Genomic DNA, 18,746 nt, shown 5'->3' on the forward strand with positions numbered 1-18,746 from the left:
TCAGTAGACATTTGTGGGGCTTCAAACACTAATGTGCTTCATAGACATACAGCTGTCCGACTATTTCTATGACCCTGTTCAGGTCCAGGTAGTGATTCACCACAGGTGTGACCGGAGCTGTTCCACTGGTCACTGACTAAAGAGTTTCCACTGTGGACGCATCAAACCGGAATTCAGCTGCTGGCTGCTGCTGTAACGTGACAGAAATATCTCCCAACCCTAATGACAGGACTCATCACTGACTCATGGGCTGTAAAAATAACCCCTCATCATATTCAGCTCCATCAGGAAGGAAAACGTTACGCTTTGAACAAATCTTTGCAGTTTATTTTCTGCATTCAGGACAAAGGTTTCAGAAGTTTTGACATCCCTACAGTGTTATTGCACAGAATACTTTCAGTGGCTACTGGACAGTACTCAGGTGTACTGTATGTTATTTGAGTAAATGTCTTTAATTAAGCTCTATTTTTTTCTGTTTTAGCTATAAATACATTTTATGACTGTTAACTTATTTACAGTTAATGCTGCATTCAAGTCATGTTATAAAATCTGGACACTGTTGGCTGCATACATCCTTCACTAAGCATCAAATATCTATTCTGATTTTTCCTTGCTGGGGTCTACGACTGGTTGAGCAGCAGCAGCAGCAGCGTCGGTCGGGCTGGCGGCGGTTGGAGGTGGAACAGGAGGAAGAGGGTCGGGATCATCGATAAGCGCCTGCCTCCTCTCTCGCTCCTTAATCACTTGAATGAGGCAGTAGGTCACAAACATGACGATGATGGTGGTTATAGGGAAGCCTGGGAAGGTACAGAAAAGTTGATTGTTAAAATGTTTGACAAACTCAAAAAAACAATCTTTAAATGGAAAACACAAAATCACCTTTGAGAAGCAGCCGTTTGGCGACCAGCTTGGCAAAGTCCAAACTGTTCAGAGCCAGGATGTTGTACAACACAATGCACCAGAAGTTGAAAGCATTAAAGATGCCTCTGATCCTGCGGGATGTTGCTTCTGACATCGCCGTCTGTAAATAATATATTATTAATACACATAAAGCATTTTGTGAAAAACGTAAAGGCATCTATGGAAGCCCTGAGGGGCAAATAGGAAATGTTTTTTTTTTGTGGTGAGCCAAGTGTGGAGTGGTGGAAAAAATGGGTTTTGCCAGGATAATCTTTCTAAGGTCCTTATTTTATTTGTCATCTGTGAAAACAAATTTAAAAAATTAGGAGAAAAATGGATCACCAGAAAGAAAAAATGTCCTCACTTGTCCCCTCAAGGCTTCCGTATAAAACCTCCTCTAACAAACCTCAAAAGAAGAAAACGGCTCCATGGAGAAGAACTTGGCCATCCACAGCTCAAAGTTGAGGCCGAAACAGTTAAAGAAAGCCCAGACCAGCACCACCTCGCAGGGTCCCAGCCAGAGGATGGTGACGCCGAAGGTGCACAGCGTTGCCACCAGCTCCTCCACCACATTCTCATGTTTTCCACCCAGGTGATCGTACACATACCTGCACATGACGAGGAAGCATCAAAGCTCTAAATGTGTCCGGATTAATAAGGCTTTAATTTACTGATCTCTCTGAGACACTCACTTGCACAGCCACTCGTGGATCCCTCTGTCAAAATGACTAAAAAGGAGAAAAAACAAGAAGAGGGTTAGTTTGACACATTTGTACACAGAGTATAAAGAGCCAACTGTGTTCTGACTCACGTTTCAGCAAACACATAGAGCATGGTGATGCATTTTGGTGGCTTGGGAGGATCCAGGTGATCCAGTCTGGACACTGTGTTGATGACTCCAAACATGACAGCTGCTTTAACCCAGTCATACACCAGGTTGAAGTAAGCCAGGCCCACTGGAAATAATGCAGTCACGTTATTTATGCAGTCAGTGTATTGTTAGTTAACAGTTTCCCTGTTAACTAATCTGATTAACATGCAACAATTAAAACAAGTCAAAACACTAAGGTAGGTATTTCAGGGAGGTGGCACAGACCTAGAGCCCAGTCCGAGAGGTGCTTGAGCAGCTTCATGTCGTTGGGGATGGTGAGGATGTACATGAAATGGAAGAGGACGTCCACCATGAGGATGACTCCCAGGTAAGCCGCGCCCTGCACATTGATGTTCCACATCTCCCTCTCCTTCCTGGTCAGGTCTGACTTGTTGGCCTGCAGGGGGCAGCAGACACACTTCATTTAGAAAAGCCTCCACATTTCTCTGCTGCAGCTCACAGAGAGCAAGCTGAGTTAGTTGTTGATGCAGAAATACATGTGTGGATGTTTTCAGGCTACAGAGTCATGAACACAGCAGTTGGCATTTTTTATTTTTTTTATCTTCTAAAATGATGTCTCTAATGTAACTAAGTACATTAGAGTGCAACAATCCCTGAGCTGCTGGATTAAGACTGAATAAAAACCTAATTCGACTCACTTGAACATAAAACTTATCAAAGGTCATGATGGGCCCGAAATAGAAGAAGGGGAGGTAGAAGTTGTACTTGAGCAGCTCAAGGATGTTGTAGTTTCCATCTTTCCTGTCGCAGTTCTCCAGAGCAAAGCTCATACAGCGCATTATAGTGAAGCCACAGCCTCCATAGAAGAGAATGTGACGCAGCTCAAAGTCGCCCTCCACAAAACCAGCCTGCAGGGACAGTAAAGCATGAAGGAGGAATAAGGAAGGTCAGTAAACAATCAGTTAAATTCACAACTTTTCTAATGTGACTTCTGTTTACCTGCCAGGACACGAAGGGCTCACACTTGAACGTGGCGAGGGTGCACAGACCAGTGACGAAGCAAAGCCAGCGTATTTTGACTAAGGAGATGCTGTAGAGGAGGATACAGTGGGACAGGATGAGGGTGACGTAGGTCCAGCCCATACTGGTCCACACCGCCAGCAGCCCGTACACCAGGTACACCAGAGACCTGTACTGTGGGAGAGACATGAAGGGTCAGCACACGAACAAGCTCCATCTCAGTACACTTGAGTTAAGTAGTGTGTGAGGTACTTCAATTAAGGATTTGCATTTTTCTGCTTCTTTACACCTGTAGGTAACTACAGTTCAGAGGGAAATATTAGAGTCAGATTACTTATTATTATTACAATTTAGTCTCTTATTGAATACAGTTTACATGTTTTTTTTTTGGTAATTAGTAACGTAATCCATTGAATTACGACAAAAAATAGCCTGAATACTTTTGGATTATTTAAAAATCAAACAGTTCAATGTTTGTGCCTTATACTATAATTGGACGCAGCCACAACATTTTCTTACAGATGGTCACATTAACCTGACCATCAACCCTGACAAAAACAGCACTGGCACATGCTTCAGGTGTACTGTGTGTACTCTACAGCATGTGGGTGCTGTTTCTTAGTAAGTGACTGCGTGTGTGTTTGTTGCTGCTGTTTTTAATAAAGGGCCACATGGAGGATTTTACAGTTGTAACACAAAGACGAGCACTTACTCCAAATGTTCATCTTCCACTTTCAATGTTAATACAGAGGATTAAAAATAATATCATCCATAGCTGCTGCTGCCTGAACCTTTCATCTTAACTCAACCACCAAAAAGTGGAGCGCTTGTCCGAGAACTGTGGCAAAGTTTAATCATTTTAAAATCGCCATATTGTGAAGACGTAATGAAAAACGTTTTAAAAAAGTAATCCTTGTCTATGCAACCACAATCTCAATGACATATTTTTGTAATCTCCTCTGAATTTAGTTATTTACAGTTGTAATCTGATTACATAATCCTGATTACATCTGATCTGAGTTCTTCTTCCACCACTGCAGTAAGGCCACCTTTTCAAAAGATGGCCAACAAAATAAAAGTGTTGGTATTTTCTCTCAGAGTCAATCAAATGATGCAGGTTTAGATTTGTACATTGTAAATATGAATTTCTGCACGAAGCTGCAGATTATTACGTCTCCGCCAAACTAATTACATTCACACAAAGCGACGATCTGCACTTCATGACCATGAGACTCTGCTGACACATGACATGTGGTCCGGCGCTGTTAACCAAACCAAACTGACAGAAAGGATCTTGCTATAAATAGAGCTACACATCTATTTGTTCTCTCTTCAATTCTTCATCCACAGTCGTCCCTCCCTCTGACTCTCACTCTCTTTTTCCTTCCACCTGGTCCCATTCGTCATCTGCTGTTTGGCTAATGATATAAAAAGCTACCGTGCAACGATGTAAAAATAAGTCGTGACAAAGAGGATTTTCAAATGTCACCAAGTATTCACAATAACACAACACGGAGAGGGAGGCGACCCCGAGTGTTTCTTCCACCTCATTTCACAGCAGCTCGGCGTTTTAACTCAGATCATTAAACTCGAGCCCTTCATCACATCCTTTACTCCGCTCCTCTTCCTGCAGCACTTCAAGTCACTTAATCAATGAGTCTGTCAGCAGAAGCACCTGTGGAGCGAGCATGGAGCAGATCTTGGCGAACAGCACGTGACCGGAGAGAGCAAACAGGATGTGCTCTCTGAAGGTGGAGAACCACATCATCCACTCGAAATCAGCCGTATCCTGAAGACCAGTGAGCAGAAAATGAAAATTAGAAACATTTTTTTACATCATTGACAAATATCTTTATGAGCTATGAATGTTCTGTCACCATTTTCCTCCCGAAGTAGTACCATCCTGGCTTGACGCTGGTTTTGAACGTCTTTCTGTTCACATTGGCTGGAAACGGGAAAAAAGATGAGAAGAAATTCAAAGAAATTTGATGCAAAACTGTACACAAACAAGAAAATCATATCAGGACACGTACATTTACATTTTCTGCCTCTTGATATAATATTTTCTTTTCCTTTCTTCTTGTCCTTGGATGCAGATGTGAGACTTTTGTTACAGCTGACAGGGAAGCTAAAAGCAGCCAACACAGGGCCTATTTTCTTCTTGTTGCTCTGTGGTATTAATACTGACACCTGATCTCCTCTGACTGGCCGGCATAGCTCCGAGTCTTCACCCTCACACAGTGACACTGCCCCTACATGTATACTGCACATTGTTTTGTCTGTTTGTGTCTAAAGTTACAGCTCATGCCTCAACATCAGGCTCACAGTCCAGCCTCATTTTGGGGGTAAATGTGCACTTATTTCTTTAAAAATCTAAGATTTGAGGAGTTCAGTTCATGATCTGATCCTGTGTTTGCACTTGCAATTGTGGAAAGAAAGTAATTAGAGGTTTTATTTGCGCAGCGTTTCTAATTGTATGTGATTAAATTTGCTTTTACACACAGACAGTTGATGAAATATTTGATGAATCTACGCTGGGAAAACAAAATTAGAGTCGCCTACAGTTGTCATCTTCTGTAAGATAGTTCATTTAAGTCTGCTTTATTTTTCTGTTACATGATCTGTGAGCTTGGGAGCCTGCATTAAAGGCTTACTCCACCAATTTCACACATTAGAGTGTGTTTACAGCTGTTGGGGAGCACGACTGCATGCGCGAAAAAAAGTAGTATAACGCCTTTTGTGGCTCCAGAGGAAGCTGCATGTAATCTGATAAATATCCTCCAGTGATGTCACTTGTGCAGCCATAGGCCTTAAGCCAGTATCTGTTGTCCCTTCCTGCCTGTGCTCCTCTTTTCAGGTTCTCCCTGGTATGGCCCCACCCACCTCGTTGAGGGATTGGTGTTGCCTGAGCCTTTATAAACCAGGTGTGTGTGTGTGTGTGTGTGTGTGTGCGCGCGCTCATACTCACAGCTGGACGCCTCAAAGACCCAACTGGCGGCCCAGAACATGGCGAGACACAGCACCGTGTTGTAGAAGTAGATCTCATATTTGGGAAGAGCAGCTTTGATCCCCATCGTGACACAGACAGAAGGAGCTCTGACAGCTCCTGTGCACACAGACACAAACCAGTCCACATTTTTATTTGAACAACTGAAACAGGTTTAACTTCTGAAACGAAAGCTCACGGCGTTTAAGCTCATTGGAGCTTCCTTATCTCGCCTTCAAATAAGAATCCTGATGGTTCTCACAGTGGTCTCCACCTCCTCACCCTGATCGTATCTCACGTTATCAACATGCTGCTCAGGCCTGAACCAGCAGCAGGAAGCATAAAACTAAAAAGGAAAGTGCAACAATGCAACTTGAATGCTTGCATGGGAGGCATCTATTCAAACCACGCCTAAAAATAGACGTCTCAGCCTGTCAATCGTTCTTGATTTAGGCCACCGTCACGTGTGAAGCACTGTACAACACCCTGACATTATATTAAAGGTGGAAGGTAACAAAAGATACTCACTTCCTGTGGTATTGTAAGCACTGCACTTTCCTTTCTGTGACACCTTATACTTTCACTCTACTACACTTCAGAGGGAGATTAACCACTTTTACTGTACTGTATCTGATGGTCGTAATGAGATAAGGTCATAAATTATGATGCAATCCTTTAAACTGCATGTGAAGTGATTGGACCTAGTATTCAGACTATTCAGATGCATTACTTGAGTAAAAGTTGCAACACCACAATGTAAAAAATAACCCTTTAAAAGTAAAGGTACAGAAGGATTACTGACAAAGTATCAAAAGTAAAAGTAGTCGTTACGCAGCATGACCCTTGTCAGTGTCACTGATATTTTGTATGTAAAAGTAAGTTATAACCGTAGCTGTTGAAGACTTGGTGGGAAAAAAGCGCAAAAAGTGTAAAGTTGGACAAAAAATGAAGTACTCAAGAACTTCTACAGTACAAGTAAGCTACTTAAAGAAATGTACTTAGTAACTTCAAACCACTGGCTTGTACTATACTATGATTATCTGCCTGGCTGATTATCAGGGTCAATGTTCAGCAGTATTCAGTGTTTTTTGTGTCTGATTGCAAATAAAATATTTTGTTAAAAAAATGCACTACTTTGGCTCCAGTGTGGCGTCATTTCTCCCTCTGTCGTCACCACTCTGTGGTGTCACCCAATGTCCCGCCCACAACACATCTGATTGGTTACATGTCACAAGTAGCAGCCTGAATAATCTAAATCTGCAAAGTAGCTAGAAACTAAATGTACCTAATAAATGTTGTGGAGTGGAAGTATCAAGTATCAGATAATGGAAATACTCAATTATAGAACCTCAAATTTATACAACAGTATTTGAGTAATTGTACTCAGTTACATTGGATCACTGGTTATTCTGAAATGTGACACAAGCTTTTCTATTTTACTGCAAATGTTTATTACTTATCACTTATCAGTCTCCTTGATTACTAATTATTAACTGAACTCTGAATTCTGAACCTGGACCATCTGCCACATTATTGTACAACCTAAACATCAACACAGCAACCATTTTATTAGTTTTGCTTACTATTTTACTAAAGATAGTTTTAGTTTGAAGTATTGCTTTTCGTGGTGAAAAAGATACTGAAGTTTACTTAAAAGTCAAAATAACTTAATGTAAACATTCTGTTACATGTAAAGATCCTACGTTCAAATGTTTACTCATGTAGAAGTACAAATCTATTTAGCAGTAAATGTATTTAAAGTATCAGAACAGTGTTTTATTATTTTATTTGCATGCATTAGTGTGTAAGCACCAATTTCATGTAGTTGGTTGAGGTGCAGCTCATCACAGGTTTAAACAGATAAAACCTTTAACTGCATATATTTTTTTAAATAAATATAAAAAGTACAATATTTCCACTGTGCATTGCAGTGTAGCAGAAGAATACAGTTTCATGAAATGGAAATAGTCTGGTAAAGTTCAAAGGTAACTTTATCTGTATCAGCAGTTAGCCTGTAAAGAACAGCTTCTGTTACATAACAAGCTTTTTCTCTTATCTTCTGCACTGAAAATAAAGATCAAATCAGAGAATAATGCAAAATCATGTGATTCACTTGTGTCTGTCAAATGATTGTATTAACTCCCCCATCAGTTGAAAGTGTTATCTTGCTGACTTTCTTGTGATTATCAAGTAGAAAGAACAGTGGAGGACAAATGGGCAACAACTGATGACAACAAAGTACAGCTGCCTGCTATTTTTGACCAAACCATTGATGTTACTCACTGGTCACTGCATCAAAACAGCTCTGTATTGAATTGCAATGCAAAAAGACATTAAAAAGTTGGCAGATATAACAACATATTCCTCAGCTGTATCAAAATCTCTGCCTGTTCTCTCTACAATGTCTGATGCCTGCTGTGTAAATGCCACACGGTCATGCACTTCCCTTCGTCCTCCAGCAGCACCTGTTGTGATACTGACCTTGAACGCAGCAGCTGCGCAGAAAGTTGCTGTAAAAACTTTTTGACTCGCTCAAAAGTGGAAGAAAAAAAAGCAGATTAAAATGTTATATTACAAAAACAAAACAAAAAAAGTGAGAAAATGTAAACTTTTGCATCTGCTGTGCATGTAGAGAGTGCAGGGTGGGCTGCGGGTCCCTCTGACTCCCTGAGAGGGAGCTGCCGCCTGTTAAAGGTGACTTGATGTATTTATACTTCGACCACTGACACAGAGGGGGCGGACACAACACTGTGAGCCTCACAGCATCAGGAGTCACAGCTATCTGTGCATGCTTTAACTTACAGCCGGTTCCTATGCAGCAGACGGTTTACTGACACCAACCCACTTCCTGCAGCGGCTCCGAAGCAGGTTTATTAGAATGTTGTGTGTCTTTTTACAGTAAATCACATTCAGCATCAGAGCAAAAACAGGATGAATGAACAGACAGAAATGTTGCATTAGCTTGTGGATGCTAGAGGCTCATCCTTGTTTAACACTTTATCATACAATTTCAAATTAAAGCAACACCGTGTAACCATTAGGGTGCAATATTAATTTAAAACACTAAAATGGTCAACAGGATAACAGTATTAGTGTGGACATGCCAAAGATGATAACTTTGTTATTGCAACAGAGGTGATTTACAGAGTTTCCTAATGAACAAAGAGCTTTATTGTTGCTGAAGTAACCACTAACTGCTGCTAACTATAGCTACCGTTAGCTAGTTAGCTAACCTGACATTGCATCTGACAATATTTGTCACGCAGGAGCAGAGAAGGTGGACCCGAATGCACGAGACAGCAGGGAGGAAGTGCGATGGATGAAGTTTTATTCTCGAGCATGGCACACAAGGAACAAGCAAACACGGAGAAACACAACAGCAGGATGAGGGAAACTCAGCAGATGTCTCGACAAAGACTGAACTAAAACACAGGTGAGGGGAATGAGTGGAAAAACACTGAAGAGGGAAGGGCTAATAATGCATGACAGGTGTGGAGGGAAAATCAGGCTGGTGAGGAGCACAAGAAAACAGGAGGGAAACAGATCACTGGGAACAGCGCAAGAGACACCACAGAAACCTTGGTATTCTGACATATTGGTGCTTTAAAAGACCTTCTGGCTCTTTAATCTAGTTGCTATTTCACCTGGAGTCTTGGAGAAGTTGCTGCCCCAGTAAAGAAATAGTACTTAACACCTCGTAACACTGCAGCGTTATATTTTTTTTGCTGTGTGAGAATTAGGCATGCTGGTAGGTAGATTTTGTTACCTTCCGACAGTGTCAGGCTAGCCGTGTCCCCTTAATTCCAGTCTTTATGCTGAGATACGCTAAGCTAACAGAATTTGTCTTAATTGTAGGCAAAGTTTAAAAGATTAGCTGTTATCTCCATTCAAGCGTCTGTGTGTGTGTGCAGCCTTGGAACTCCTTGTTACAGTTACTTACCTTTATGCTAAGTTAAGCTAACTCCTTCAGACTGTGTTACCTTCAGACAGTGTCAGGCTAGCTGTTTCCCCTGGGTTTCAGTCTTTATGCTAAGCTAAGCTAACAGAATTTGGGTTTTTGTTTTTTTTACTTTGTCTTAGTTGTTAATTAAAAAAAAAGATTAGCTTCCATTTCCATGCAAGTGTCTGTGTGGGATAAATTGTTAAAATTGCTTAGCTTTATGCTAAGCTAACTCCCAGCTGGCTCCAGACTTATATTGAACAGACACATATTAAGAGTGGTGTCAATCTTCTCATTTAAGTCTCAGCATCAAAGTCAGAAAGGAGTCTTTCCCAAAATGTCAATCTGTCTCTTTAAACTAAGTAATACTGTGCCAGAATCTAAAATTTACCATCCCTCTCACAGACCTGGTGGACAAATGGCATAAACTTCTGGTTTGGGCTCAATGGAAGGATGGAATATTTTCCATATTCCAGGTTGCCAGATCTGTTTTGGGAGGGTCTAAGCCTCTTGCAATTTTGAGCTGCAGCCAAACACTCATGCCTCACATTCTGCAATGACCTGTGAAACAACACGCAGTGCCGTCTAGTGACAGCAACACAAAATACAATGCAGTGGTATCATTACAGCTGGAGAGTACAGTGAGACATGGTGACACAAACAAATGAACCAACAGTGTGAAGTTTATTTGAAAAAGTCAAGCAAGACATACATTATTTTGAAAAGTCAGAGTGCAGCTTTTGCGCACCTTCAGTGCGTAGGAGAAGAATGAAGGGCGACAAAATCAGGAAAAAGACTCCCGCACTGTCCACTTCACTTGCAATTAAGCTTATTGACAACAACGTTTCGGTACTTAGACCTTCGTCAGGTTATCTGTGTGTAAAATATAAAATTCATAAGGCTAAGAAGCACTCTATTTCAAAAAATCACTATGGTAAAAATGTAAAAACATCTTGACAACGTGGTCCTTGCACGTACACTAAAGGAGTCCCTGCTTGATTAATCCTTCTTGCTGGTTTCCTGTCCTTCAAAGATGGGGTACTTGCTCTCCACCTCAGCCCACGTCAAGGCGCCGTTAGCCAGATCTCGAACCATACCAGGCAACTCATCGACCTGCAATATGATTTTGTATTTTAGAACAAAATAGTCTGCAAATGTGATACCGTACAAGCAATTGTACAATAGTTGTTCTACCTCGGCCCTGATCTGCCTCATGGAGTCGCGGTCTCTCAGAGTGGCCGTGTGAGGCGTCTTTTTCACCGTGTCGAAGTCGATGGTGATGCCGAACGCCACCCCGATCTCGTCTGAGCGGGCGTAACGCCTGCCGATGGATCCTGAAGAGTCGTCCACTTTGTGAGACACACCGTTTTTAGTCATCGCCTCGGCTATAAGGAGAAAGAAGAAAAAAATGTGTAATCAGATTGAAAAGATAACCAAAAAGGATATTCATATGGATATAGAAAAGATTAAGGAAATAGTTTAACCTGTTTGGACCTGTAAATTAAAAGAATTTGCAGGCAAGTGTCAGAAGTAATGGTTAAAATTGCTTAGCTTCACGTTAAGCTAAGCTAAAATGAGCTAAACTAACTCAAGGCTGGCTCCTACTCCAGCTTCATATTTAACAGTGGTGTCAATCTTCTCATCTACGTCTCTCTATGCTAAGCTAACTCCTGAAGATTTTGTTACCTTCGGTGTCAGGCTAACGGTTTGCCCCTGTTTCCAGTCTTAATGCTAAGCTAAGCTAACTGAATGTGCCTGTTTGTTTGTTTGTTTTTTTTTACTTTGTCAAAGTTGCAAGTTAAAACGATTAGCTGTCATTTCCATGCAAGTGTCTGTGTGTTTTGTTACAATTGCTTAGTTTTATGCTAAGCTAAGCTAACTCCAAACAGATGTCAGCTTCATATTTAACAGACACATACTAAGAATGGTGTCAATCTTCACATTTAAGCCTCTACAAGCAAGCAAAACAGGAATATTTCCCAAAACGTCAACCTGTCTCTTTCAGCTAAATAATACAAATCTAAAAGTTAGCATCATACTCACACAACTGTTGGACAAATGGTGTAAACTCCTGGTTTTGGCTCAAAGGAAGGATGGAACATTTGTATGGAGCTACAGTGGCAGGGAAGCTGAAATACTGGACAAGAAATAAGTCATTAAAAATTAAAACAGTCATATTGTGTTAATTCAGATTTCATTCCTTGTTTTGAGACATTCTCACCGTCCTCTGTTCATCCCCCTGCCGGACGTGGAACGAGTGCTCGAAGATAGAGTACATGATTCTGCCGATGCCAAAGGACGGCTCGATTACATTGGGAACAATCTCCTCCACTGTGGGAAAATAGAGACGGTTGTTTTCCCACATGAAAAACTCACTGTTCTACCCCAGAGTTCGGAGGCAGGCTCGGTGTCGCCTCTTACCGTGCAGAGTTTTCTGGAACCTCTTCACGCCGACCATCTCTTTGGTCAGTTTGAATGTCCGACCCGCCGTCTCGAGGCTGAACTCCCTACAGACGCACACACACAAACAAGCAAATTAATTCACTCATTAATGGGCTTCTCTTCAGCATTCATCACCGCGGTGAGAAATTACCCGTTTTCACTGAGGAGCTTCTCCTGATCACTGATGTAGCACTCGTCACAGGCAGCCAGGTAGTCCAGAACCAGCTTGGAATCCTTCTTGAAGGCCGTTCCTATGGCTCCTTTGTTGGGCTCGAACTGGACGACATTTACTACTTTGTGTGAAGAAGTTAAGGGGTCAAACAGAGGCATCCAGTTTGCAAGAAACAAACTAATCAAGATATTATATCTTATATTGATATATAAAATATAAATAAAGTATACACTTATAGGATCTTTTGATGCAGGGTTGTACAAGGTACTTATCCCTAGTTAGTGTACAACTTTCGCATTCCTACATACAAACAGCTGTGCACTTTTTCATGCAGATCAGCCTTTTTGAACAAGAGTACAAGAGACAGCAATGTAAAGCTTTGAAAAAGATCAAAACATAGCAAACACTTGTGAGATATAGATGTTTCAGATGGCTAAAACATGTCTTGCTGCTTCTCATAAAATTTAAAAATCAATAAACTAATGAAAAATTATTAAATGCACATCAACTATCATCTATAAATATGCCAAAAATCTTCATTTCAAAACTGGACACAAGATGTTTCCAACTTCGATGAAAAGTCAATTTTCAGTGTTTCAAGTTTCCACACTTCCAAACTAAAGTCAAAGTAATACTAGTGGCGACACGCATTAAACTCATAGTTAAGTGATCACAGAGGAACTTCTCCTCTCAAGCAGGTGAATGTGAAAACAGCCTCCCAGTGTAAAAATATCCTGCACGTTCATTTTCCTGCACAGTGAAGCTCAAACATCCAAATTGCCGTGATAGTGAGCAGGACACATTTTTGAGTGAAGGGCGACTATTGAGATCCAGATTTCACCACTGCTGACTTTGGTGACTCCTGCTGGCTGTATGTAAAAACACACTGGTAGACAAGCTGCTGATGTAGATCAATTATATGCTTAAAATAATGATAGTTTGAGGTTGTTGGACTGGCAGAACAGAAGGATATGGGCTCTTTCAGGGGTTTTTCAGCCACTAGAGGGACCTTAGTGGCTCTGGAGTGACACGAGAGGTCATAGCAGGCGCGGTCAGCACAGCCCACGATCTCAATCCAGCCCTGTGGGAGAGAAAACAAACCTGTCTTGGCTCGTGTCAACAATTCAAAATTTGCGTGTGCATGTGTGTGAATAAAAGAGAAAAGGATTTACATAGGAGGTTTTGGACTCGGCGTCCCAGCAGTCGCAGGCGTAGTGAGCCATCTCGTTCTCCATGTGCTGACGGAAGCGCACTTTATCTTTGGACAGTCCCACTTTAATCAGATAGAGGTAGATTCTTCCGATGAAGTAACCCAACACGGAGTTGTTGATCACTCCCTGTGGAGGAGATTTAAAGATGTTATCATGGTGATAGTCCATAAGCCAACAAATCTGAACATTAATGGTCATTTTTGTTACATTTATTCGTTGGTGGAAGAAGCAGTGTTAGACCAGGCATGTTTTCAGAGCTAAAAACAAGCGCACACTCACATTATATAATAATAAGTCAGAGAAATGACTCCCACCTGCTCCACAGCGTCCCCCAGCCTCATGATCTGTGCAGACTGGCCGCTGGTCTGAGCCTTGGAGGAGTATAACATGATCTCCAGGTCAGCTAAGTTGGAGAATTTAGGGTGGACCTTCTCATTCGGGTCCACAAAGTGCTCGATCTCAGCCATGGTGAACTCTCTGTAAGCAGGACAAGTTAATATCTCAGTTTAAAGTCATTGTATTGTGTGGTTGAGGAGGTAAGGGTCTGAAGTTTCTGACTACCTGACACGGATGAGTCCAGAGCGAGGAGAGATCTCGTTCCTGAAGGAGTTTCCAATCTGAGCGGCTCCGAAGGGAAGTTTTCCCTGGTTGAACTCCAGCAGGCGTTTGAAGTTGAGGAACATCCCCTGAGCTGTTTCAGGCCTCAGGTAGCTGCAGAGTCACAGTAAGTTCACGCAGTTTTAACACAGCAAATGGTTTATCATGTATGAAAAGACAGATGATGTGTTGTTACAGATCGGTACCCGGGCATGTTCCCGCCTGGTCCGATGGACGTCTGGAACATCAGGTTGAAGGAGACGGGAGGTGTGAGGTCGTTTCCTGTCGAGGGAGACTTGACGTTGTATTTCACAAAGAGATCAGTCAGCTCCTGCTGGCTGTAGTTGTCCATCTGAGCAGAGAGCAAACCATTAGGGGATTATTTCTCAGAATATTCGGCAGCTTCAGATGTGACTCTGCTCGTGTGTTTGTCCAGCGCTCACCTGAGTGATCACATCCTCCATCTCAGCCACCTTCTCTGCAGAACATTTCTCATCAGACATCAGTTTCTTTAAGTGAGCTGTGAGGAAGCAAACGGCTCATTTAGCAGCTGCTACAGTGAATCGATCAAAGACACTGATATTGCCCAACATCCTTGTTGGGTGCTAATGATTTTGGCTAAATTAATACTACTTAATGTAAAATATCAGCTAGTACAGTACTCATTACTGAGAAGCATATAATGTATATGGCACTTGTGAGGGGACTGGGCCTAGTATGTAAAGTTTTTAATAAGATGCTGAATCAATCTGATATCTCAGCACTTATGTTGTAAATTAAAATTAAATTCTTCCTTGATTTCATATCGTTTAATGCAAATATGGTTCCAACAAGGCCCATGAAGACAATAAGAAGCTCACTGCTTGCAAAAATATAAATTATTTAGCCATCTTTTCACATTTGAAGCTGAAGAATCTTCAATAAAAATGCTATTTTTTGCAAGCAATTAACTTCTATTGTCTTAATATCTTTTAAACTGTCCTCCTCTGTCCACCTTTTAAGCAAACACAAGCTCTATTTGTCAATTTAACAAAGCATAAAGCTGCCAGAAACCCCCAAATCTAAGACAAATGACCCAGATACCTACAAAAATTCACAAATAATTATAACTACTAGAGCAGTTCACGATTGTAAATACGTATAATTTCACTTTTAATACAGACTAAACTATAACTTGAGTCTGCTTCATAAGATTTTGTCTCAACTCATTTGTGTGCTTTTTTCATTGGTAGTCTGTGCATTAAACTGTAAATCAATAAAAATATATATGTAATATGGCATATAGAAATATATAAAAGACTGTGTCAGCTGGTTTTAAACTGGCGACCTCTGCTTGTCACCACATGACGTATAAATAAAGTTATGCCACTATGAGTGGCTCAAAATAAATCATTTGACAGATGTGCAGATAGACTCCAGTCCTGACACTTCAGCTCCTGCCTCCCCTGAGGTGATTTAACCCAGTCAGACAGGTAAAAACTTGTCATTTTAGATTATCTGAAACATTCTTTAAAACTTGCTCTGCGGAGAAGAAAAAAGAGGGAAAGGGCCACCAAAGAAACAAGCTGCAGGGTGATTTCAGCTCTGCTCTTTAGAAAGTGTTTGGCCTGCAGATCATCAGGTCGTTGTTCTCTTCAGAAAAGAAACCCGACACCTTGTTAGCAAAGCAAGGAGACAAAAGCTTGAAAGCTCAGGGGAGGTGCAGGACGAGGTGGGGCCCGCTTTAAACCTCTGAATGACGTAATGATGGAAGCACAAAGTCACCTTTGAGGAGGTGATCGGCGCGATAGCACTCTCCTGTCTTGGCATCTTTCACCATGTAGTCAGCGAATTTATCCACATGACCTGACGTCCTGAGAGGAGACGACAGCTATTAGGATGAAGCTCATGCACGTCTGACTTTCTCAGTCAGGAATAGAAAATGTTGTACATGTTTCAGGGCTGCAACTAATGACTGTTTTTGTTATTTAATTAATTGCTTAGCCTTAGAAACATGAAAAAGGTGACAGTAGTCTTCAAATAGCTTCTTTTGTCCAGCCAACAGTCCAAAACACTGCAAATTCTTACATTTAAGAAGCTGCAAACAGAAAATATCGGACATTTTTGCATGAAAAAGTCAAAAATAGTTGGCAATTAATGAATGTTCTTCAGATTAAACTAATAGTGTTATAGCTTGATAGTATCTGACACGTTTCGTTGGAGTTTGTCGGCACCTACTTGAGGACCGGCTCGGGGGTGAGCATGGTGCAGTCGATCTCCAGGATCTGCTCCTCCTGGATGAAGTGCTGCCTCCAGGCCTGCAGGATGTTGTTCTTCAGAGCACAGCCCACAGGGCCGAAGTCGTACAGGCCGCTCACACCTGAAAAAAAAAAACAGCGGTTAGTGTGTGAATTGAAGTATCTTCCTCAAACTGTACTTCCTCTGTGGGGTTTTTTTTCCACTATTTTACCTCCATAAATGGCAAAAGCCTGATCGTAGAAGAACCTCCTCTTCAAGGTGTCCTCCATCTTCACTCTGTCCACCGTGTCATCTTTGGGCTGCAGGGACAGCTCCTACGAGTGCACATCAGTTTAGATCGAAACAGAAAACTACACGTAAAGCAAACATCCTATGACACAAACTGAAAGTGGAAGCGGAGAGTGTGCGGGAAAAGATTAACCAGCAGTTGTGAGACTTTAACCTTTGCTTCCAGAGTCTTCTTCCGGGCTTTGAGCTCTGCGACGGCTCTGCTCAGCTCCTGCTCTTTGGCGCCTTTTTCCTTCAACTGATGCACGAGGTCACCCTGCAGAGAAAGACCAGGCTTTCACCTCAGAGAACTGCTGACATATTCACCATGTCGACCTTTGTTTTATATTTCAAATTCTTCTTTGTGTAATTAAAGTTATTAAAATCCTCTAATCTTTGATTCATACTCATCAGGGTGTCAACACAAATCGGACACGTACATCTCGTCTTTTAAAGACCTTTTCAAGATATTTTTTAAACAAAATTCAAACCGATTTTTGGACGAATCCCCCTTTTTTTAAAGCGTTACAATTAATTAGAAAGGTGAGTAGTAAATATGTGGTCCTGTGCAGGGGATGGTTTTATGTAGGAATATGATTATTTGAGTTAGTTTGTACATTTTTAACATTTTGCCAACAGGTTAAATCTTTTTGTGAAGTTAAAATACAATATTAGGTTTAGTGATAGGTTTAAAGATTTGTAGCATCAGAAATGTGGACTCTGATTCTGAAAAGCTTGACTCATTTTGACAAAAAGAAATTAAAACATGGATAAATTAAATAAAATTTAAAAAGTTGGGGCAATTAAGACCCAACAAATTCAAATTTAACACCACCTAATGACTTTAAGATGATTTTAATATTCTTTAAGGACCTGCAGACTTCCTACAAACACACACAGCTTTTATATTTCTGGAAATAAACGTTGTTTAATGAGACAGGTGTACTTTTTGTTTGTTTTGTTTTATTATCTAGTTTATAATCCATCTATTTTATGTATCTATGCAGTCAAAGTGACAAATACCTGCTTGGTTTCACTTCAGTTTTCACGCCATGTGGCTCTGTACAATTTCTAGTCATTGAGGAACATTCAATGTCAAACCAAAAATAAAACCAAACAACGTGCACATTTTGCATTAAAATAGTTTTAAATCTGTTTTCATCCTCACAGACATCGACTCCAACACTACATGTCATCTGTTAATGCTTATTAGATGCTCATATTAAAATCGGCTGTGATAATTTTGTGTGTTAACACATAATTTCATCGGGATTCAAACACAGGCATTAAGATTGACGCTTTTAAACAACACTTCTTGAAGTCTCTGTAACACATGCTGTGAAACTGGACCGTGCAGTAGTTTGTGCAGGTGTGTGTCACCTGTCGGATAACTCACCTGTTCCCTCACAGCCTCTCTGAACGGTGCCAACACTTCCTCCATGTTCACAAAAAGCTCCTGCAACCAGCCGAGGATCCGCTCTGGACTCAGATGTTCTCACTTTCCCTCAGGCTTCCTTTAAGTCGAGGGAAGAGAAGGGGAGGTGCGCTTCTGTCAAAGCTGACTGCTGTCTGAAATCAGGGCTTTTAGTTGCATCATCCAGGAAGCTCAGACAAAACGTTTTATTCTGCCATGAAGAGAAAATGTGCAGAAAAAACCTGAACAACCTTTATTAGCAACATTCCTATTTATTACATGTGAAGGGCATGGCTGTATTAACCCTATGGGTGGGCCCAGAGCACCCCCTGACCCCCCTGTACCCCCCTGTACCCCCCAGTCCTACTTTTGGTTTAAACATGAATGAATGCAGGAATAACATGCAACATGTAAACTGAAACAAATAAATGTATTAAAACTAGATTTTGAACAATATTAATAAAGTAAAAGTCGATTTAAGTCGGCCCCTTCCAGAGCATAACCGTGACTTTCAATATGTTGTGGTCAGGTCCCTCATTTCCTGTTTGCATGGTCTGTAATAAAATAAAGAAATGCCTCCAACACACTTGACTACCTGGACAAGTTTGCACATTTGCCCTTGCAGCCCCGGAGCCATCATGTCAGTCCAGCTGTTGTGTTGCTCAGTAAGTCAGAATTTACACATTTTTCACAGAAATGTGCAAAATATCAACTCATTTTATTCAGT

At 41.2% G+C, this 18,746-nt stretch overlaps 2 protein-coding genes across 2 annotated transcripts; both read right to left on the reverse strand.

Annotated features, from left to right (window-relative positions):
- Positions 1 to 308: 308 nt before the first annotated feature.
- hhatlb (hedgehog acyltransferase like, b) lies at positions 309 to 5,852 on the reverse strand. The gene is made up of 11 exons (XM_073488735.1): positions 5,721 to 5,852; positions 4,630 to 4,697; positions 4,428 to 4,541; positions 2,732 to 2,926; positions 2,431 to 2,640; positions 1,997 to 2,168; positions 1,712 to 1,856; positions 1,593 to 1,628; positions 1,307 to 1,508; positions 880 to 1,021; positions 309 to 797 (listed from the first exon to the last, which is right to left on the reverse strand). The coding sequence occupies exons 1-11, from the start codon at positions 5,824 to 5,826 to the stop codon at positions 595 to 597; spliced, it is 1,593 nt and encodes a 530-aa protein (XP_073344836.1). The 5' UTR covers positions 5,827 to 5,852; the 3' UTR covers positions 309 to 594.
- Positions 5,853 to 10,343: 4,491 nt separating this feature from the next.
- On the reverse strand, positions 10,344 to 18,176 carry LOC141014564 (glycine--tRNA ligase). The gene is made up of 17 exons (XM_073488409.1): positions 18,002 to 18,176; positions 16,781 to 16,882; positions 16,550 to 16,652; positions 16,318 to 16,459; positions 15,865 to 15,953; positions 14,544 to 14,620; positions 14,307 to 14,452; positions 14,065 to 14,214; positions 13,818 to 13,980; positions 13,465 to 13,629; positions 13,266 to 13,373; positions 12,272 to 12,417; positions 12,100 to 12,185; positions 11,900 to 12,009; positions 11,722 to 11,815; positions 10,873 to 11,063; positions 10,344 to 10,791 (listed from the first exon to the last, which is right to left on the reverse strand). Exons 1-17 carry the CDS (start codon positions 18,044 to 18,046, stop codon positions 10,678 to 10,680), a joined length of 2,031 nt encoding a protein of 676 aa, XP_073344510.1. The 5' UTR covers positions 18,047 to 18,176; the 3' UTR covers positions 10,344 to 10,677.
- Positions 18,177 to 18,746: the final 570 nt, after the last annotated feature.

This window comes from Pagrus major, chromosome 19 (genome assembly GCF_040436345.1).
Source record: "Pagrus major chromosome 19, Pma_NU_1.0".
In the NCBI taxonomy this organism is placed as follows: Eukaryota; Metazoa; Chordata; class Actinopteri; order Spariformes; family Sparidae; genus Pagrus; species Pagrus major.

Bases quoted from the DNA above. Each gene is read 5' to 3' on its own strand.
- LOC141014564 (XM_073488409.1), bottom strand. From the start codon at position 18,046: ATGGAGGAAGTGTTGGCACCGTTCAGAGAGGCTGTGAGGGAACAG. The intron at 16,883-18,001 runs GTGAGTTATCCG...CTTTCTCTGCAG, and splicing joins GAGAGGCTGTGAGGGAACAG to GGTGACCTCGTGCATCAGTT. The intron at 16,653-16,780 runs GTTAAAGTCTCA...GTGCACTCGTAG, and splicing joins AGAAGACTCTGGAAGCAAAG to GAGCTGTCCCTGCAGCCCAA.
- hhatlb (XM_073488735.1), bottom strand. From the start codon at position 5,826: ATGGGGATCAAAGCTGCTCTTCCCAAATATGAGATCTACTTCTACAAC. The intron at 4,542-4,629 runs GTGACAGAACAT...ACTGGTCTTCAG, and splicing joins ACTACTTCGGGAGGAAAATG to GATACGGCTGATTTCGAGTG. The intron at 798-879 runs GTGATTTTGTGT...GTACCTTCCCAG, and splicing joins CAAACGGCTGCTTCTCAAAG to GCTTCCCTATAACCACCATC.